At 42.7% G+C, this 22,802-nt stretch overlaps 2 protein-coding genes across 3 annotated transcripts; one reads left to right on the forward strand and one right to left on the reverse strand.

Annotated features, from left to right (window-relative positions):
- Positions 1–40: 40 nt before the first annotated feature.
- On the forward strand, positions 41–7,687 carry LOC125298089. Of its 2 annotated transcripts, XM_048248754.1 has the most exons (9): positions 41–344; positions 543–610; positions 1,843–1,903; positions 2,117–2,240; positions 2,369–2,405; positions 2,503–2,816; positions 2,966–6,980; positions 7,293–7,371; positions 7,505–7,687. In XM_048248754.1, exons 3-9 carry the CDS (start codon positions 1,876–1,878, stop codon positions 7,648–7,650), a joined length of 4,743 nt encoding a protein of 1,580 aa, XP_048104711.1. In that variant the 5' UTR covers positions 41–344; positions 543–610; positions 1,843–1,875; the 3' UTR covers positions 7,651–7,687. The 2 variants fall into 2 exon arrangements, with proteins under 2 accessions (XP_048104711.1, XP_048104712.1); XM_048248755.1 differs by lacking the exons at positions 41–344; positions 543–610 and adding an exon at positions 1,195–1,223.
- A 1,792-nt stretch (positions 7,688–9,479) lies between these two features.
- Positions 9,480–16,378, reverse strand: sp6 (Sp6 transcription factor). The gene is made up of 2 exons (XM_048248525.1): positions 16,151–16,378; positions 9,480–11,528 (listed from the first exon to the last, which is right to left on the reverse strand). The coding sequence occupies exon 2, from the start codon at positions 11,355–11,357 to the stop codon at positions 10,392–10,394; it is 966 nt and encodes a 321-aa protein (XP_048104482.1). The 5' UTR covers positions 11,358–11,528; positions 16,151–16,378; the 3' UTR covers positions 9,480–10,391.
- Positions 16,379–22,802: the final 6,424 nt, after the last annotated feature.

Here is a 22,802-nt window from a genome sequence, read left to right on the forward strand (position 1 = left end):
TAGGCAACGATGCACTGCGCACAGAAAGCAAGAGCGGTTGAGGAGTGAGTGGTCCACCACCACACCCGTAGCGGTGGAATTGTATAGTGTTCAAACTGTATTTTTAATGTTTTCTCTAAATAATATGTGAAACGCACACCTACTGTTTTTTTAGGGAGGTGCTATAGCCACTGGTAAACAGTTCTAATGGTAAAGAAATGCTGCACACTCTGGCTCCATATGACAAGTTTAGTAGCCTAAAGTGGCAGTGTGTGGCACTTCTATACCCTTCTAATGTGTTCTACGCCATATAAACATCAGTAAACTGTCTGGCCAAACCCTGGCCAGCATCCTAAAATGTTATGGTGAGTTTTTTTTTTTTTTTTTTTTTTTTTTTTTTTTTCAAATAGCAACAACAATTTCAATTTTAGCTTTAATCAAGAATCTAGAGCACTCTGCTCTAAGATCTTTGGTGAATAGTGACTGTGATGTCATAATACACAATATCAAAGTCTGACATTCTTACTATTTGAATTCCAAGAAGTGCAATGTGTCAATTTCAGATCACTCACTAAGGACTTACACTAAGCCTAGGCTACTAAGGAAGATGTGACACTCGAAAGAAAATAAGGTAAACCTATGGGAATACTCATAATTTGATTCACTCTCACATGTATTGATTTTAGACTGCTTTTAGACTCTACTTTTAGAATACTGAACATTGATAAGCCAAGATTTGTTGATAACTGCAAACATAACTGCAAACCTAACATGGGTCATGAGAACATTAACATGGGTCTGTCAGCAAGTGTCAAAAGCACTCAAGCCGGGGGCGCTAGTGAGCATAGACTTTATATAGCACCAGATGGAGTAGACACGTTTTTCCTGAGCTCCTCTCCATGTTATAGAATAATTCGATATTTAATTTAAAATTCACCAGTTTACCCGACCTTTTGTGACAAATGACACATTTATCCATATCACTGCAGCTAACCAAATATCCCAGATAGCAAACATACACTGGGACGGAACTGAGCCACACCTACCACAACGTCCGGCACGGATCTGCATAATGGACCTGATCCGGCGTCCAAACGCACATCGGTCCAAAATTGGTCTGGATCCGTTTGACGGATCTGGTGCCAATAAGGGCTAAGACTGGCCCAGTTCCGTATGATAGTCTCTGTTACTGACGTGTTCCAGATCTGCTTATGATATGCAATACGGGTCCGCTTATTGTGGTGGTACGGACCCGTTTATCAGATATCAGTCGGCTTTATTTTGACATGTGAAATGTGATTGGTAATTAATTATCCTGAAAAATCTGTTTGCTAGGCTACACATTTGCTAACAGGTTCGTTATAGGTTCACCCAGGTTAAAGTTCGTAAAGTTTTCCCAACAGCTAAACTAACATACAAACAAACATAAGCTAGGCTACTAACACAATATATAGGGGACTTTATACATAAGTGTTTATTATTTTTATTCAACAACCTGGACAAAGTTTAAGTGTATGGAGATGCTGTCTTCCTCAGCATCTCCATGATCAATCTGAAACAACACAAAATAAACATTAGCCATTTATTCCTTTTTGAAAATAGGCTAAGTCACAATTACACTCGTTTTTTTATCATCAGTAATCCTGTTAGCGTTATCACTGTTTTTCCAAAATAGTTATTGTGATGGCTGTTTTGCTCAAGATAAGCTATGTCACATGAACGTAGACTACTAGGCTAGACTTCTAGATTTCAAACATCCTTATATGATTGCAGATTTTTTCTTTTTTTTTTTTTTTTTCGTTTTTTGTTTTATATCAGCTGATTGATGCTGATTAGTAAAATATTCTGTGATTTGTCTTTAAGTAAATTCAGAAGTCCAGTGGTAGGACTAATGCCATGGAGAACCATGGCACATCTGGTGAAGGTAATCTAACATTCAGTATTTTCGCTGATTGTTGATATATGGCTTGGTAAATTCCATGTGTGTGTATTTAAATCATATAAATTGCATAAAAAGTGAAATTTATGCAAGTATATCAGTGGGATTGACACGCAGAAGTTCAGATTGTGTTTGTTGTTGCTGTTGTTGTTGTTGTTGTTGTTTGTTCACTCATTCCCTTCCGATTGCCCTGAGCAGCCTCTGCTCCAGAGACTCACCCTGATGTCCAGCCCTCAGAGGGAGGTCTTCTGATGGCACCCACCAGAAAGATGCCTGAGGAGCTTTCACCTCTCACAGACTACCTGACCGATCTAACGGAGCAGTAGGCTGTCCTTTTCTCTTTGTAACATAGAGAGCATGTTAATTCTGCAGAAGCACTTCAACACTGACATTTTGTGTGGTCATAGAACATGGCTTACAACGAATAACATTATCTTTGTTTTCCGAAAGGGAATGGGTGGCCTTCTCTCAGGCAACCGCCGACCCTGTAAGTTGTCTGATGTACTAGGTCTACTCTTTTGTAGATTGCTCGTCAAATCGTCTCCTCGTTAAATTTAGACTTCTTGTCTTCCGATTCTGAACAGGTCACAAAGGCACAGTTTTTGAAACTGTGCGTGAACCTGGTGCAGCATGTGACCATGAGCTCAATGAACGCGGTCGTCCCCGCGCTCATAAAGCTGCTGACAGTGGACCCGCAGCAATTCCTGACCTGTCCAGAGACACACTACTGCCTTTTAGATTTGGAAACAGCCGGCCCATCGCTCAGATGGAGTGACGAGGGACGGCACATCACAGTGCTCAATAATGCCATGCTGATGAAGGCTAGTACAGAAGGGAGCAGTGGTCAGACTCAGGAAGTGACCCGAACACCTGACTCTCGCCGCTCTGCTGAGGAGAGGTATGTTTATTTACACAAGGATGACAGAAGATTTTCAATGTAAAAATTAAATATATGTTGCTGTAAATGTCCCAAAGGCATGAATGCCTTTGTTTGATGCCTGTCATCATGTCATAAAGATTAAGCCTGATTTTGATGATCTTATTCAGGTCCCAGCAGATCTCATTACTAGATCAGTTTGGCATCACAGAGGAAGGCATCCGACAGAGTGTCCAGGCAACCTTAAAGGAGCTCAACGTGGTGGGCTGCCCATCAGCCACTGAAGAGTTGACCCATTCCATTGTAAGGGAAGCTATGGTATGGGTGAACACTAGTCTAGCTGAGTTCAAAAAGGCAGCTTCCAGTGAACCAGGGAGCTCAGCCCTTCATGAGATCTTCAACGCTGAGGAGGAGTTTGTCGAGAAGGTCAGCATTAAGCTGGATAGTCGGAGAAGTGCGGAGGATGCAAGGCAGTCCCTTCTCTGCTGGAAGAGGTGCTCTGATGCATGCCCTTCTGAGGAAGACCTGGACCCAGTTCTGTCCTCAACAGTGAGTGACTCAATGACAGTCATCATTGACACTATCGAGTCGAGCTTGAATGAACAGGATGAGGATGACTGTAAGAACAAACCTGCCAAAAACCTGTTTTCGTCTATCAGGCAGGCTGTGAAAGCCTTTGCATGCCAAAGTGCGTCTCTGTCTGAAGTTTCATTTTATGACGAAGAAAACCAGGGGGATCATATTGAGTGTATTTCACAAGTAACACTGGACAGTCTGTTCAGTTCAGCTGTTCAGCCAGGAAAGCGACCATTTTCCTTTGATGATTTCCGTCTGAAGGCCAACAAGGCTGTGAGAAGTGTTCTGGTCATTAAAATGAAGAATTTTGACTCTGTTCCCCCAAGTTATACGCATGTCTGTGCCACTGATACCCCTGCCTCTGTAGACGCCCCAAGAAGTAAAACCGAGCATTCACCAGAACCCTATTGGAAACCTGTTGAGGAGGCTGCCTCACTGGTCATTGAGAACTTTGTGGAAGAGATTAAGGCAATCGCGCAGTCAGCAGAATGTGTGGATGAAAACGAGGAAACAGCAGTTGAGACTCAACCTGATGATGCCTCAAGTATCGAGAAGATGGAGCCTAATGCTGAGAAGAACCCAGCCCTGTTGGCAGCGAAAAAAATCTTTGCTAAAGTCCAGAAAACGCTGAAGGACTTCTTCATACAACTACCCACTGAGCTGCATCTGCACCAAGCTATTTCTGCTCCCAGCAGTGACGAAGTCTCTGACCAAAATCCCCAGGAACCAGGTGAAGATCCTACCCAGGACTTCACTCAAATGGCTAGCTGTCGCAATGAGCAGCTACCTCAGGCCAGGACAGTTAGCCATCTGCAACTCCACCAGGTACAAAGTGAAGCAGCGCAGTCTGGTCACAGTGCTCTAAGTCAACCTGACCTTGACACCTGCACACGCAATGTGCTAAAAGGAGTAATAGCTTCTTACCATAAGCAGAAAGAGGCCGCTCAGCCAGAGGAGACATCACTCGATCTATCAACAACGCCCAATGATTATGTACGGAATGTAATCTCCCAGCTGAGTAATATCACCTCCTCCTCAATTGAGGACTCGCTCTCCATTGTGTGCATTCAGAATCTGTCAAGCTCCACATTTCAGAGGAATGCTTTTGACGCCGTTGTGGATGTGCTTGTCACGTCAGTCCAGAGCAACGGCACTCTCCGGCCTTTTGTGTCCAGTGACAACATAGAGGAAAGTGCCGAGCCAGAGAATGACACGTGTGCCTCCTCTCCGCCACAGGAGGCAGAGATTGAAAATGCAAATGCTGCTGCCTCGGAAATTGTCGACCAGTTTGAAAAAGACCTGCGAAAGTGTATCGAGTCGCTCCAGTCGCTCAGAATCACAAACCAAAGTGACATGGGCTCTATGGAACCCCTGGGGACTCTGAGGAGCACAAAGGAAATCCCTAAGCAAGAATTTACCTCTGCTGCCTCAAAACTATATCACAGTGTGCAGGTTAAGGTGAGAGAGATTTTTGCCCAGTTGTCCTTTCAGAGGAAATGGCCCTATACACGTTTGGAGGAAACGTCTTCAAAGGATTACATATCTGACCTATCAAAAGGCAATGCTGCCCGATCTGGCTCTCTGGATGTTACAGAGGTTATGCCAGAGACAACTGACCTGGAAGACTGCACTAAGGAAGTAATGGGAGAGCTTATTATGTCTGTTAAAGAGCAAATAGCAGAAGACCAGATGTCTTGCACTGAAGGAAAGACACCAACATCAGGGAGTTACCTGGCAGGGAACATCATGCTGGAAATCGAAAACAACTTTGTGTACACATCTAGTCCTTCAATGCAGAGTTCAGCCAACAGACAATGTTCTGCTGAATTAGTCCTTCCGATAACTGAAATAATGCAGAAACTCTCAAGCAAGGACATTCAGACAAAAGCAGTGAAACAAGTGAGCCAGGTTTTACTCAATTCAGCCAAAAGCAGTGGAACAGCCTCCTCCCTGCCAACAGAGTCAACTGCATCTGATCTCGTTGGCACTGTCGTTGAAGGCATTCAGACTCTGTTTCAGTCCACATCATACAATGCAATGGATAACACCATTTCTGATAGCAAAGGGAAAAGCCAGGGAGGTTCATCTGTTTTGCTTAACAAGTCTCAGGTTGGGAAGGAGGCTTCTAAGGTTAAAATCTGGTCAGTCACAAGAGAGATATTTGAAAGCCTACGGAGGAAGGTGAAAGATTTTATCACCAATTCCCAGCTGCATGAATCTAAGGTCGAAGAGAAGGTATGTGCAAAACAAGCCATTAGCAATGTGCTCGTTTGCATTCAGGAAGAAGTTCCGAATTCTGGAATGTGGGGACATGATTCTGAGCATCTCCATTTGTTTCATAACACGATAAACACAATGCTACAAAGTCTGGGAGACATGGACGTGCAGAGGCCTACTTCAGCTTCCTCCTCTGTTCGAAAGGGCAAGCACTCACCTTTGCCTCAAGAGATTTTACTTGGGGTAGTGCTCACCTCTTCCGAAAGCCCTTTCCCTTACATGGATGGCAAATCTCTTCGGGATACCATGGTTGACGTTGTGAAAGTCGTACTGGAGAAAGTTGGTGACGGGGAGGCTTCTTTGTCATATGCCCAAGGTCTTACCTCGGTTGCACGAAGCCTTGAGAGATCGTTGTCCAGCAGCAGTGTCAACTCATTTTCCCATGACCTCATTGATCAGATCTATGGTCTTTTCATGAGGAGCAACAACTCAACTCCGAGACAGTGTGTCTCAGATTCTGCACTTTTGAAGCACGAGCATGAGAAAGCGTCAGGGATGCTAACTACCTCTGAAATACTTCAACTCTACATTGAGGAGAGTGTCAAACATCTTTTTCTCCCCTGTTTCAAACTTCCTTCCCCTTGGGATGGGGTTAAGGGAGGCTCACAGCAACAAGCCCAGACCTCAATCTCTTGCCCAAGCAGCCTAACTGACGTAGCATCAGACGCTCAGGGCAAAATGGCCGCTACGAAGTCCCCACCACAAATCCTGAGTGACACAGTGGGCCTCGTCGTTGAAATGATGGTGAAAGAGGTCATGAGTGGTCTGACCCGGGCACTGAGCCCAAACAGTGATCTGGAGGCAGTTGAAGAAACATCTCATTCATCAAATTTGGGAGCAACAAAGAGCTTCAGTTCAAAGCTCGCAGAACCACAGATGAGTGCTGGGACCAGTGAAGGTGTCCAAATCACCCCATGGCCAAAGGCCTTTCCCATGGACACGGATGACTACACTGGCCTTGTGACTATACTGGTTGTTCAACTGTTGACAAAGATAAACTATGGATGGTTCTCCTATGACATGGTCAGCAAAGCCGGGGAACTCATAAACAAGGTTGTTGCTGCGTTCAGTGCCTCTTCTGGCATTTCAGCAACAGAACCCTATCCTGAAGATATTAGAGAGCACAGGATCTACAGGGCTGTCTACAGCAATCTCCTCACCGAGTTTGGATCTGAAACGGATCTCCTGAAAGCCATGGAGTCCAATCGCCCATCGTTTCAGACGTCCATAGTCACATCACTTACTAAGGAGCTTCTACAGATATGTGACACACAACCTGTGAAGGGGAAAGGAGAGCGTGGGATCCTCCAGAAGCTCAACATTGGTGGGAAGGTAAAAATTCCTCATGTAAACTCAATAGTCATTTAACACACCCATACAATTGTGACATTTTGAGAAATATGATTTTTGTCAGTCTTTCATTGCCAAGTTTGGGCTTTGATCAAGGCTGGGTTTTGACTTTTGGTAACACTTTACTTAACAGTATTGATATCGTTATGTCATACAAGTTTATGACTTGTTTATGACATGTTCATGACAGTGTCATATCACTCTTATGTCGATACTGTCAAGTAAAGTTACAGAGCCGACTTTTTTATGGACCTATTGCTATTACCAACATGGCGGCTTTTCATTCTCAATTAGAATGTCCCATCACAGAGCAGAAAACAGTGGCATTCCTCCAACAAGGATCAGAGTGCTCTCTCCACCACTGCTGTCATAGGTAAGGAGACCTAGTTTCTTACATTTCTGTATAAAAGGTTTTTAAGAATATGACATATACATTTTACAATAATGTTTTCTTTTCTTGGAGAAGTTTAGCTGTGTTTCATATTTTAAAACCTTTATTTTGGTAGCTTCAGCCAATATGTCTTCATCCAGTGAAACCCCACTGATTGAGCAATCATCTAGACACTCAGAGAAAAGCAGAGATGCCCGGATGCCTAAGAAACATCGCTGTTTTATCAAAATATTCTCTGCCCTGAGAGGGGAGACATCTTAGATAAGCCATGGTTCAAATAAACCAAGTGTTCATTTCATAGGCATTCTTGTCCTACATGGTGTGACCATATCTTGGGTAACTTACTAGCAGAGTGTTAGAGGCTTAATAAAATAGTCCCTAGTTCATATTTATGTATTGTGCATGGCTGTGTCTTTTGGCCATTTTGTTTTAACTATTTGGCCGCTAGACTGTAATTGACAGCAGTACATTGGTAAGAGAAGTGGTTACGCTATATAAGCCCATTCACTTTGGCTTTGTTTTCTAAATACTTAATGGGGGTAATAATAATTATTGCTTTTGGAAGCTGATATACTAAAAAACTAGAATGCATGTGATGCTCACTTTATCTAAGGTAAAACTTTATTATCTTAGAAACATTTTATAATATTCTACTTACAATCAGTCTTTAAACCATCAATTAAATTACACAATTTGAAAATATTCTGTAAGTACCAGTAAAATTGCCAACGAGTAAATAAAAATCCAGTGTAAAATGCATCTAAAAAACAAAAACAAAATCATGAACAAATAATTCACTGAAACACTATAATTCACTCACACTATGAAACAAACAGTATTTCCAGTGTCTCAGCAGGGAAAAAATACTACATTTAAAAACAATAAAATAAAAATAATGATGTATGTGTAGTATATGTAGAGACTATCCCCATCCCAATAGCCCAATTCATCATTAACTGCTACAATATGTGGTACGCTCCACCGGTACGCTCAAGCCAATCCAAACTTTTCTCATCTGTTGTTCCTCGTTGGTGGAACACACTGCCAGTTCCTACAAGGGCAGTGACATCCTTCTCCATTTTCAAAAAACTCCTGAAGACCCAGCTCTTTAGAGAACATCTCCTCTCATAGCAACACTTACAACAAGTCTTACTGATCCTAGCACTCACCAGCCGTCTTAAACTGACAAGTCACTGTTAAAAACAGCACTCACTGATGCACTTATTCTTACTGTACTCTAATGTTTTTAAATTGTCCTAAAATTATTGAGAATTGCTCTAAAACTTAAACTGTTTACCATGTTGTTAGTCGCTTTGGCTAAAAATGCGTCAGCCAAATGTAATGTAATGTAATGTAATGTAACAATATAAAAACAATAGAGTTTTAATTTCAAATGAACTGGATTGCTGTCTCTTCCCTTTTAGCTCTGTAATTGCAGAAAATGTCTATACATGTCAATCATTTTTATTTACATAGAATATGTGTAACACACCACATTAGATATAGTTTAACAAAACCAACTGACAAAAAAACCCCAAACATGCAGCATGACAAGGGAGGATAGCAGCTGTTTGTGTAAATCTAGTAAACATAAAGATTGTGCAGAGCTAATTCATGTAAGTGCCACGCATATGTTCTGTTTATTAAGCACTAGTCAATGTAAATGTCAATTAATCTAAAAAGAAACCATAAATAATATCCAAAATGGATGATTTTTTCCCCCCTCTCAATGTGCTTTTTTTAACCAAGCGAGTAAGAGTATGTGTGAATATTGAATTGATGTAAATGCAACAGTGATGCTTCATATTGCATTTAGATATGTTGTATGACAAGAATGACTTGTTACTCTATGCTTTTAACTGTAAAATGAACAGTGACCTGTACATATGCTTTTGGATAGATATCTACACTCTAGGTGAACTACTCGGATGCCACGCTCTGAAATACTGGAAAAAAAAAATCTGATTCATGTTACCACACTAAGTTCCAGTGGCCACTGAAGTCAGTGTTATTACATGGGTAGCACTAACAATGATGATGTACAATCTGTGAAATTGTGAAGCTACTTCAAATCAATTATGCACAGTTGTAATCTATGTATCATGCATGTTTGAAAATGCCACTAGTTTGATGCTGTCTTTTCTCTATGTGTGCTGATGTTGTTAATACAAAATATATCAGTGTTCCAGACCTCAATACAGAAATATTTTTCATATTGTGCCTTTCATTTTTCAGTCTTAGTATTGACAAAATCATGATAAATTGCAAAAACATAAAATTATGAAGATGTGTACAATTCCCAACTCTTCTATTGTACACAATGGCAGCCAGAGTCTAAATGACCTTAAGATTAAATCCTTCAAGTCACGTGTAGAGGAATAATAAATAGTATTAAATCCATATTATTGAGACACACTTTCACAACTTGACTTTGATTTATCTACAATCAAGTAAACGCATCTTCAAAATATTACAAATCATTGACTCTGACTGAGAAGTGGTGTCTGTTGTTACTCATCACAGTCCTCATGACAGTCATTTTTGGTCTTGCTATTTTGTGGTAGAACTGAGACAAAAGTGATCTCCCCTTTAACTTGTCAAGAGGCAGTGGTGATTCCAAATGCATTCATACATGTATTAAAACACTTTGAACACAATGGTAACCCAATGGTAACCCAAACCCACAGGAAATGCCGCAGTAGTAGCAGTAATGTAATCGTGTGCATCTTCCACCATTGTCCATTCTTGAGTCATCATCGCTGTCCCATTCAGAAACCAATGTTTGCCAAAAAAAATGGCCAATATAGTCAGTCTGTACTTAACAATTCTACCAAGAGTCAGTAGACTACCAAATAGAAGGGTACTAGAAAGACACCTTTGGAACATTTACATTAGTGGTCAATCAGTGTCTGAAAAAAAAGTAAGACTCTCTCTAAGTGTTGATTGTCTTTCGGCCTCTAATGCTTCTCCACTGATTGCGAAAAGGAGATGTGGAGATGCAGTTAGCTCAGTTTGCCCGCCTGTCCCGACATTGAGCCCAGGCCGGCGTCCGGCTCACTCTTGAGCTTGCGAGGGACCTCAGCACCGTCCGCCGTTGCAGGGGCCCCGTGAGGGGAGGGCGGGGATCCAAGGGCGTCCAAAGGGGTGTTTTTTTCCTCCCTGGCGGCGAGCGATTCGTGCGTCCGCATGTGCTTGGTGAGGTGGTCGTTGCGCATGAAGACGCGCGTGCAGACGGCGCAGCTGAACTTCTTGGCGCCCGTGTGCGACTGCATGTGCTTCTGCAGCTCGTCGGCGCGCGTGAAGCGCTTGCCGCAGAACAGCCAGTTGCAGACGAACGGCCGGTCGCCGCTGTGCCAGCGCAGGTGTGCCTTCAGGTGCGACGTTTTGGCGTAGGCCTTGCCACAGCCCGGGATGTGGCAGTTGTGCATGTGCTTGCGCAGGCGCCCGTCCTCGCCACCGCCAGACTGACTGCCCAGCTGCTCGGCATGAACGCAGTTCGGGCACCGGCACACAGCCTGACCAGACGCCCGCGAGCCCGATCGCCGCTGGGACTTTGGTCGAGGTACAGAAGTGGCGCCCTCTTGCGGCTCCTCCATTGTGTACAGCTGCTGTTGCTGTTGCTGCTGCTGCTGTTGCTGCTGTTGCTGCTGTTGAAGCAGCTCTGGAGGTCCGAGGGGCTCCATCTTGAAGCCGTCCTGGGAAAAGAGGTGCGGGTGGGGGGTCAGGCCAAGCTGGGCGGGAGGCAAGCTGCACAGCTGGGCCTCGTGGCAGTATGGTCCCAGCGCTGACTGGAGGCCCATGGGGCCCCCCTGGCTCATCCCCGACAGCCCGACCCCAGGGCCCGGCGGCAGGTCCATCCAACTCCCGGCCCCCGGGTGGAGGTCCCACCAGGACGACACGTTCATGTCATCGGCGCTGCCACCACCAGGGGGAGCTGTCCTTGGCCAGGGCTCATATGGATGGGCCATGAGAGAGAGTGCACGGTTGAGGTAGCCCGTAAAGAACAGATGAGAGATAGATGGAGGGATCTCCACAAAGCAGTTAAGACGAGAGACAGATGGATGCTTTTGTCTTCAGGAAGCAGTTTGCATCACCACATTGTTGGAGAGCATTAGAAAAGGCTGGTCATGACAAGCAACCTGGGGAGACAATAAAAGAATGTTAGTGTGTGTAAACACCAGTGTTTGTGATCTCTGAATGCTGGCAGTTCTATGGTAAAGCTTATTCGTCTGATGCTTTATATGGACATAAATTATTTTCCGGATCTGCATGTAAAAGTGTATTACACTATACTGTCACTCAGAGAAGTCTGTAAAACTAATGATGGTAAACATCAAGCCAACCAACTGTAGCCATTGATTCATGCTTGAGCAGATGTGCAAGCACAAACAAATATAATGCAATGCACACGCACACACAAACACACACACACACACACACACACACGCCAGTGGGCAAGCTCATTCTCACACCCACCGTGTGGTCATAAAGCCAGGGCAGACATGTTTGGGCATGAGCCCCCACAACAACACCCCCACCACCAGCAACCCCCCCACCACCAACCCTCCCCCCCCCCCCCCACCTGACAACGCATCTGCTGCCAGGTACTTCCCACGGATGACAGACACAGAAGAGAGAGAGGGGTGGGGGATAATGAAAGAAAGAAAGAGGGATAGAGTGCAAGAGGGGGATAGAGAGAGCAAGGAATAGAAGAGTGCAAGAGAGGGATAGAGAGAGCAAAAAAAAGAAGAGAGACAATGGAGGAGACAAATCGTCGTTGCTGCCAGACCGGGTGCTAGTGGGATGAACTAAAGCTGTTTGGGAGGAGAATAGGAAGAGTGGGAGGGAAAAAAACAGAGAGAGAGAGAGGTGTTGACAGGAGCAGGCCCAATGCATAGGGTGGCAGAGAGGAAGACGACGCAAGGGGAGGTATGGCTTCAGGCCAAGCTCTATTTGTACGTCTGTTGGCTGGCTTTTTTTTCTTTTTTTTTTTTTTTTTGACGACGGGGCCCGGGCAGACAGCAGAACCTGTTTTTTTATGAATCACACATGATTTACAACAACACAGCCGCAGGGGCGTGTCGGGGAGCGAAACGAGCGGTGAGGAGGAAGGAGGAGACCGGCTGAGCGGACGATCGAGCAAGCAAGCGTCCACCAACCCCCCCCCCAGCCTGCGCGACCGGCAGCAGGAAGTGTTGACACTCGTAGAGACAGTAGACAGCAACAGGGCCTTTTCAAAAGCATGAGAACAGAACGGCAACCAAAACACAGGGCGCAATTACATTATCCGTATAATTACACGCGCCTCTCCGGGGGTAGAGCTTCCTAGAAGCAGGGCAGCACAATAGATGCTATCAGTGACTCGTTACTTTGTTTACTTGGGCTTTACATCGCAGGTTCCGTTTTGAAAACGGATGACTTAAACTCAACCTATGGAGGGAACGCTCCTATTCCCATCCCACTATCATACATTACGGCATACACATGGGATAAGCATCGGGATGGAAATGCATCTTAGGATGGAACAAACTTAGGTGCTTGTGGCTCATTGGTCATTAGCAAAAGTCAATTTCCAATATTTTCCAATATTTTTCTACATTATTTTGATATAAGGCCAGGGGATGCAAGGCCTTGGGGGCCTAAGAGGCCGAGAGAGTCTTGACTCATTTCTGATCATGTAACAGGTCAAAATGGAGTATTTGAAAAAAAAAAAAAAAATTGAAATGCTCTTTCTTGCCATTTTAACCCTCTTTCTTTAAGGCCATAAAAGCCCTGTGCTTCAACAGTAAGCATGAAAGCAAGTCTTTTTTTTCCCAAGGCCAAGGTCTGTCTATGTCCACAAATGTATTCAATATAAAATAAGATTTTTTTTTTTTTTATCAAAGTACACAAAGACCTCAGGAATCCTCAGTTGATATATCTGAATGTATCAGACGCACACATAGCAGATCCCAGCAGCCCAGATGTCCAAAGCATCAAGGAATGAGCCCACTGCCGAAATCAGGGAAGTTCTCAGACACTCGACAAAAATTGGCGGAATCGTAACAAAATCGTAAAGTGATTAGTTTGGAATTCTGTAATTAGAAGTCTGGAGTTAAAGGTCAAACTGATTTATTTCACGTCGCCCCGGAGCCACTGTGTCACTGCCCTGTAATTTCCTGGGAATGCAAAGTCAGACGCTCAGACGCACACACACACACACACACAGACACACACGCACAGACATACATGGAGGCATCCTGTGACTACTCCCCACCTCCCATAAACAAATGTCTACCCTCATTCACAAAACTGAAAAGGAGGAGAAGAGAGAGAAGAAACAGTGGTGGAGGGCAACATCTCCATGGGGTAACAGCTGCTCCACTGCTCCACAACACCCGGGGGCAGAAGAGGAGGAGGAGAAAGAGGAGGAGAGGTGAGGACAGACGTGGAGGAAGAGCTCCAGGACAATGACTGGGCAACACCCCCCCACCCCAAACACACCCACCCACCCCAACACACACACACACACACACACACACACACACACACACACACACACACACACACACACACTCCCTGTCATAAAAGCAGCCTGACAGAGATCAACCCCAGCCTCTCATTTACAAGACTCTGGAATGGGGTGCCACAGACAGGATAGAGCCTGGAACTCTGGGAAAAAGTCATGTTCAGAGCAGGAACGAGGGCCCACACTGCACAAGACACACACTGTTTGCATACAGATGCTTAATCAGGGCCGTTCTCCGTTGTAATGGCTGGATGAGTGCTCAAGAAACACAGCGGTTCAGAGAGAGGACACCAGTGTGCACTTCAATGTCCTGACAAACACATCTGTTGCGTTAGACATTCACGGTGTTTTTCTGTGTATCCAGAGTGTAAATAGTGACAGACCATAAATTACATTGAACTGCTCTGACCTCTCGACCACGGTGCTGTGATCTCTCTCTCTCTCTCTCTCTCTCTCTCTCTCTCTCTCTCCCACTCTCTTTCTCTCTGTCTTTCTCCATCAAACAAACATCTGACAAAAATCACATTCTCACAGAGGACAACTTCAACTAGACAACTGTGCCAATATATGCCAACAAACTGGCATTTTCTTATCTATGTTGACCAACTGTCTTAAGACTTACAATATTTACAAACAGATCCTTATTATTTGAACAAGCCATGTTGTCCATAAAATGATTCTGTACAGTAGGCCTATATCTCAGGGCTTAGCATGGCACAATGAAAGGCTAGCAAATGAATTGGTTCAATCATAAATTGAAAAAGGTTATGACATTAATTATTATTATTTAATAATTCATTTTAAATTAATTATTAAAACAAACTAGCCATCTTTGTTTCATTACTGGTCTGGCCATCTCTGTTTCATTACTGGTCTGGCCCTATGGCCAGTACCAGCAGGCAAGTCCAGGGCCAAATGACTCTCCCAGTACAGTCGCAGAGTAGGCTACTGGCTTGATGGAGAGTGTTACTGTAAACTGAATTACTGGAGAGTGTTACTGTGAACTGAATCCAGTGAAAATGAACTTGAGCTCAAAAGCATCATGTCTGATTCATCAACACACACAGCACCTTAGTTGTCTTTAGCACATAGAAATGGAGATGTGTTTTCAACTAAATCAACTCCACTCCATTATGTTCTGCTCTATTTTATTTTAAATGAAGAAAATTTCAGAAAACTTCTGGTGGCACTGCTTGACTGGCGACACGGACTTTGATTCATTTTTAATGTTTGTTTGTAATGTTTGTTGTAGTATTTTGCTGTATTGTCTGTCTTGTGAGTTTTTGATTGTATTGTAGGCATTGTATGCAGCGCAAGACAAATTTCCCTTTGTGACAATAAAGGATATATCAATATATAAATCAATATCATTTTATTCTACTCAATTCTATGTTATACAATCGATCCAAAGACAGATACACTGCTGAGATGATTTGAAATAGTGGAAATGCACTGCATCGAGATAAAATAAACATCACTTAAAGTCAGGTCAAAGCTGTGAGCCCTCAGAGATTAGGCTTATATAGTGAGCTTTTGTGAAGTGAATGTTTGTAAACTTGCTAATGCAGGCAGTGGTGTTTGCTTTAAGATCACTGCCAGCCCAGCCTGTTGTGTTGTGTATAAAGCATGTAAGAAAGATAAAGTCAGCAATGACTGAATCGCAATAGGTCTCCTGTAAACCATAAAACTTCAACACATAAACATAGGCTACTAACTAAATAACATTTTGGGCCAGTCATAACAGAAATTCGTAATCAGATTATGCCACATAGGCTACAGTTTTTTCGTGTTGGCTACGTTAGCGCTTCTGAGGACATGACAAGTTTACAAATTATTTAGGCCTACTTAAAATTCCTATAGGCCTACCGTACTGTCTACAGGTGCGTGTACAAATAACAAATACAATCTCTTCTAAAATCCTGAATCTCTTAAAATGAAGTGCCATAGCCTACTAACACATTTCAGCGAGTTACATTAAGTCTCGAAGATGTAATGATACAACAGCTAATTTCAAAATGTGAGCAAGTCCTCGGACAAACTCTGTGAGCCTATGACACATAAAAAGTGGTGCAAGTGGGCTACACTGATGGGCTACTGATGGGCTACACTGACCTGACAAGCGTGGCCCATTTCCAATCTGACATGCAGGAAAACTGAGAGGATGCAACAACATCCTAATGGTTATCATCTGAGCAGATCCTGCATTACACTCGAGCTTCCACATTCATTAAGGTCCGAGCATTTTTTCTTTACCTGCTTCAGGCGAGGCTTTCTCGATGTATGGGAAAGGTAAGCACAACCTTTGTCATTCGCATGGAATATAACTGTAGACAGGGGTCCCTTTTCCAAAAGACGTGAATGTACCCCTCCACTTAGATGTTCAAGATGGAATTCGCATCATCTTCAGTGTCAAACATTCTCTGAGAGGCAAAGTTTCCAGACGACGCAAGTTGTCTTTCGGCGCAAAGTTGAGACACTCAACCCGACGAAGTTTATGATAGAGCTTTGTAACCGCGGCGCCTCCAAAGCCCCACCTATTCTTGAGATCACTCTTTGCTTTGAAGATGCGATAGCGAGGCTCAGGTTATTAAGCAAGGAAGTTGAGCGCCTCTCAGAGCATTAGAAGTAAACTTTACACTTGTGTACTGACGTGTAATTGACAAAAAAAATTACAATTCCTGACAGTGACGCACAAAGCTGTGTCATTCACATAATTATGTAGGCTACTGTGTTAGTTTGAAATATTCCAAAAATGAATTAGGCTATGCAATTAAATAACATTTATAATCTAAGACATCATCTCCCGTATACTGTATTTCCATTAAACTAGACTAGATTTCCATAAAACTAAACTAGCCTTATGATCTGATTTGAAGGTTAGGCCTATTTAAGAGAGAGCTGCTTTTAGCAAGTGTGAATACATTTTTGTAGTCTCTTTCTTGTAGACTACTGAACCAACTTCTCTTCTTGTGTACATAGATATAGAAAAGTGTCCGTATGCCTCCTCCATGACTGGTCCCTTGTCCTCTGAACTTGTTTGTCCAGGGGAAGTTCAGGTGAAGACAGAGTGCTTTCAGCCCCCAAAACAAGGTAAACTGATGAGAGGGGAGAGAGGGACTAGGCTACAACAGAATTAAGGAATAAACAGACCAGAGATCAGGTGCTTTGATGACAGGATGACATGTAAAAGGCTTCACGGTTCATAAATGTTTTAAAAGTGGTCAATGAATATAGTGCTTGCTTAATGAGTCCATGCATTTCACATGAAAGCCTTCTCGTGTTGAGCAGAACCGGGCTCTATACTCTGCTTGAGTTCTTTGTCACATTTCTGCCACATTTGCCGTAAGAACAGCAATGAGTGTTCAATTATGAGAGCTTGTTGTCATTATTTTTTCTCCTCACATTCAGTTTCCAAGCTTTTGCTTTGATTTCACAAAATGTAATAAAGGCATTTTCTAAAACAGCCAGATAGGTTTGCAGTTCAAAGGATAATTGATTTTTGTGGTCAGGTACTTAATGATTTAATGTCCCATTTAATGTTCCAGACATTTTTCAAGACATTTCCTTTAATCTTTACCTGGCATCTTGTCAGAGTATATTTCTATCCAAAAGATGTATTTCTAACCTTAAAACCCCTATTAAAATCATATACTAGTTCTGCATGTTAACATTTCTCAACTGATGTTAGTCCATTAGTCCATATCAGTAAACTTTATCACTTTATAATAATTTTGCCACATGACATGATACTTGATGAAGCTTTTATTGGTAGCTGGGTAGACATACAGCGTTCAAGTAGACATACAGCGTTCATAGTATGACTCACCACCATGCTACATCTGATCTTTTCTTAATTCATGAAGCTCTATCTGTGGTTTACTGCTATGAAGAGAAGATGACGATTGGGGAAATGTCAGTTTGTGTTGATAATCTGCGTACGAACTGAAGTTTTATTTTTCTCCCCTTGCTCATTCAATTCCTTTCCTGTCGTGGCATGTTGGTACAGCAACCTCAAATCAACTGACAAATAGAGTCCACAGGCAGACAGGAGGGAAAATAAATAAATCTCTTCCCTTTGCCTTCCTCCATAGCATCACATTCATTGAGATATGGCCTTGTAGTTCTTCATTGTCTCTCAAACGATTTTAGAATCTGTTACTTTCCAGAAGTTTCCAGATGATATCTGTTGCCAACTAAAATTGTATGAGTCGCAGTAACCCTCTTGTAAATGAATATGATAAAGCGATGTTATTACTAGTGTCATATAGATTTCCCTATTAAAAGTATTGGGACTATACTGTCTGTAGACACTTTTCATATTACTGCTCAAATAAGTACACACACACACACACACACACACACACAGTCAAAAAGGAAGTCAAATATCTTGTGAACCAGATCAACATGGCGTCGAACAGGCACTGGAGTGAGTGTCTGCGTATGATCCTTGTGGGCTCGTCCTGCCTCCCTCGGCCGGGAGCAACCAGACCACACACCTTGCCTAAATGGTATTTACCCTGCGCTCCCTGAAGCCAGGCAGGCATGTTACCTTGTGGATAAAATGTTCCTCAACCAGAAACAGACTCTTTAATAACATTTAATTACTGCTCGGTTTACAATCATAACCAGAGGGACTAACAAATTATGAAAAATGGTTTTAATCGATGTTGCTTATTAGACTTTTTTTTTTCTTTTCAATTTGTGTGATTGCAGTGGCACTTGGCAATATTGCTGATAAGAATATTGGCACTGCAGGACAATGGTGAGAGCAGATGCCTCATGGAATTGGATCCGTTGTTTAGTCAAGTCAGAGCAGTTCTTGGAAGGAGCTGCCTGACAAGTCTTCATGACAATCTGACAACAGGAGCAAATTGTTTTGTAGCTTTCAGCTGGTTGCAACATGCAATTGAAAGTATAACCCCTCAAGGGGACAGCATTTGATGAAACGAAGCCATTTGCAATATGGATATCCCCAAATATCGTAATAGGCTGTCAGGTTTTACTGTAAGACTCCCAGACAAATCTATCCATGAAGTAAATAACAATAAATATTTTGACACTGATGATTTCTTTTCCCCAGCCATGTGTGTTTGTATGTAACCTACATGAAGCAGGCGGTAAGTCTACATTTATTTATTTGTGAATACCATCTTGAGTTAACAAAGATTTTATCTGTCCATGTCCATTGAAAGTATTCTTTTTGGAACAATGAAGGCTATAGCTATTTGTTTGTATGTCTTTCAGTAACGTTACCCCTCATTGAAATGATAAGATCTCTTCACAGCTCAGCAGCGCACCTACTTCTTTAAAAATGGGAAGACTATCAGTGCACTGCTAAAATCTATGAATGGTAAACACAACCACATCATTGTTTATGTAACATAATGTTATATGTTATAGTTTTTCTAAAGCTATGATGCTGTGAAAGTGACGACCCCCCCCCCCCTTTAGATGCAGACTTAAGAGGGACTACCAGAGGGGACTACCCCATGTGAGAACTAACTTCCCGTCTGTAAGAGACTGGATCAGGTAAGTAAAGTAAACAAAAAGGACACTGCCTGGCTTCCTCTACTCTTGTTAAGTGTTTAACAATCCCATAAGAGGAACTCATGTTGAAGATGCAAACACACACACACACACACACATGCACGTATGCACATGCAGACACTCATTCACCCCACCAAATCCACCCCTTCTTGTTCTCCTCTGCCTGCTCTTTCAACTTCAAACCTAGTCATTTCTGCAAGCTGCACTTTGATTGTACCAAACACCTGTATTTTTGGGGAGAGACTTCCTCGCTCGCTCCCGCCCCCCATCTTTGATTGTTAAACGGCAGTGGCGCCGTCATTTCTGTGGGACAGACACTGCCCAGCACTGCCCCCCCACCACCACACACACATGCACACACACACATACACACACACAAACACACAAACACACACTCACACACACACAAACACAAACACACACCACCTCCAGTTCCTGGTTGCTTTATCTCTAATTGCTTGTATATGTTTTGACTCTCACATTTACCACCCATGAATAATCCCAGTTTATCTTGACTGGGCCTCCTCTCAGATCAAGGTCTTACCTTACAAAAATTCTGCATATACATAAATGTACACAAACTTTCGAAATTAGTTTGCTCCTATACATACAAATAATTACGCCTTTTGATTTTCTTTTCTCTATTACTCAGACTATGTTTGGTTTGTCATTGTGAATTTGCCTTTACTTTATTTGTAGATTACTGGCTGAGACATTGTAAAACATCAATTAACATCAAGTTAATTACGTTGTCATGGGTTATTTTTTGTTTTGTAGTAGCCAGTGGATAAAACCCTGTTTGTTTGCCCAAAGCCCCTTCAATAATCTGTTGACTCTGAACGTCTGGGGGAATATTTGGAGGGTGGGACTATGCAATACTATGGGATATTACAATATAATTTTGGATGACAATGCTGACACTAACAATGATATCTGTGATGACCATTTACAATTGTTTTGACACAATTACGTGTACTTCACATGACACTTTTTGGGGAAATGTTTGACGACGATAACTAAAACCTCACAATACACAGTATCAGTAGTGACATGGATAGATGAAGACCACAACAACAAAACATGTATTATATACTAAAAAATGAGAACCAGATCCTTGATGTTGTCATGGCTACTGCCTTTCCTTAACAACTGAGGCAAAGGTCAGCATAGCCAACTGCTGTAGCAAAGAGCTACTGGAGAGTAGTCATAGCTACGGACACACATGGAGTTTAGAAGCACACACTGTTTATAATTATTATTTATTTATGCATTTAGCTGACACTTACATCCAAATGGACTTACAGATACCACTTTGTTTTAGGGCCAGTCCTCCTGGAGGAACTCAGGGCCAAGTGCCTTGCTAGGACACAACGGTGGCAGCCGTTAATCGAACCCACAACTTTTCTTTGCTACTATATGCCCGGTTCCTCAGCCACTACACTACCACTACCTCTTTATTATTCACTATTGACGGGAGTCGTGAGGGACAGAGCTTGGGGATCTTTGCCTCGGCAGCTCAGTCTGCAGACGGCTGCTGCCCACTCCCCCCCCCCCTCTGTAATACCAGGCTTTGCCGGGGAGCACTGATCCCTGCCATCCTGTCATCCTGTCGTCTCTCCTCCTCCACCCTCCCAGATTACCGCTCCGTTCCTTGGCTGCTGACCAGCTGTTTCCAGCCCACAACACTGTGTGTCTTTTCCGGCCCAAGCTGCTGGAGGGTCTGGTCTGGGTTGAGACAGTGCGGTCGGGCAGCAAAACCACATCAGCCCAGAGTGTGTATATGCGCAAACCACTAGGGATGTGTCAAATCCATATAGTGCTATTTGGACCTGATCATCTGTGTCCTTATGTACTTATGTGTCTAAAAGAATGTGTATAACTCTGTAGTAATCCACCACTGTGACCAGGGATGGGCAAAAATACATCAAAATCTATTTTGAAACTAGATGTACCGCATAGCGGTACAAAATTTGACCGCCGCTCAGTCCTGTACATCTGTACATCTGCGAAAATAAATCACACTAATACATTTGTCTCCATCTTTTACTCCACCCCCTACTCTTGAAACTTTTGTGTATGCTTGTTTGGCATGCCTGTGTGTGTGTGTGCGGCTGCACAGAAAGTAGCCTACTGGCGCTGCAAAGGTGAATTGTAGAATAGCCAAAAAAGTTGTAGCATTGTTATAAAACCTTTAAAATCTTAAGTCTTCAATCATAAGTAGGGCAGTTCATCAGAGTTCATCCATTGCAACTGGATTGATGAAAGGTCACTTACACCTGTAGGCTACATTTTATTTGGGAAAAGCAGAAGGTATCAGCATAATGTTATATTTTTATTTATTTCTTATTTCTTTATTTATTAATAAACAAAAACATCTCTGTCAGTTCCATGCAGTTTTCAACAGCTATCAAAAACAAAGGTAATTTTTGGATGGATGGATTTTTTGTGAATGTTTCTTCTTCTACATAAGATTTTTGTCATCTTTAGTTCATGTGATACTTTATTGTCAATGCACAAATTAAGTAGGCTGTCTAAAACGAAATGCAGTTTTACATCTAACCAGTGGTGCAAATAACTGACATGTCCAAATAGGCCTTCATGAAATGCGTCGCTAGACTGTTCATACACATTTTAACGGGCCAAGTTGAAGAGCTGTTGTCCGTTATTGTTTGTGCAAATATAGGCTAATTCATGTTCCCTTGCATTGTGTAACTGAGGTCCATGGCTAGTCTGGCTTTCACCATACCAAGCTCAATCTTTTAAGAAATCAAAAAATAAATCGCCGGCAGATCAGGCTGGGTTCACCCAGCTTAGTCCATGGTAGGCGCCCGATATTGTTTAATTTTCCGATTGAGGTATCCACGCTAAATGCAAAAATGCATCAGGGAGTTATGACAAAACCGTAACTGTTAACAAACTAGATCCTAATAGAAAGCTGTTAGCTTCCCTAAGCTACAGGTATAAGGTAGGCCTATTTACAACATAAAATGTCAATAGGCTATGCTGGCGACACAAATAAAATTGCCTTTGGAAATCAATGGCTTACGCCTCAAGCGGACTTAAGCTGCCACATCGTGGCGAAAAGTTGTAATAAAATTCATGCAGCTCCGAGACTCAAGGAAAGAAGTAGCCACTTCTAAATGGGACCCACTACACAGTAGCTTAAGGTTTGTTGCTAAAGCAGCCATAATGAAAGCCATAATGAAGGTGTCATTGTTTGGATTGGCTACTTCACACACACATGATTTTTAATCTCACAGACTACGGTTTGGGCTACGGTTTCAGATTTTTCCACTCTGGGACCAGGTTTCAGAAAAGTGCGGTTTCGGGCAGTGCGTTTACAGGATTCGTTTGGACG

Source organism: Alosa alosa, chromosome 7 (assembly GCF_017589495.1).
Source record: "Alosa alosa isolate M-15738 ecotype Scorff River chromosome 7, AALO_Geno_1.1, whole genome shotgun sequence".
Classification (NCBI taxonomy): domain Eukaryota; kingdom Metazoa; phylum Chordata; class Actinopteri; order Clupeiformes; family Clupeidae; genus Alosa; species Alosa alosa.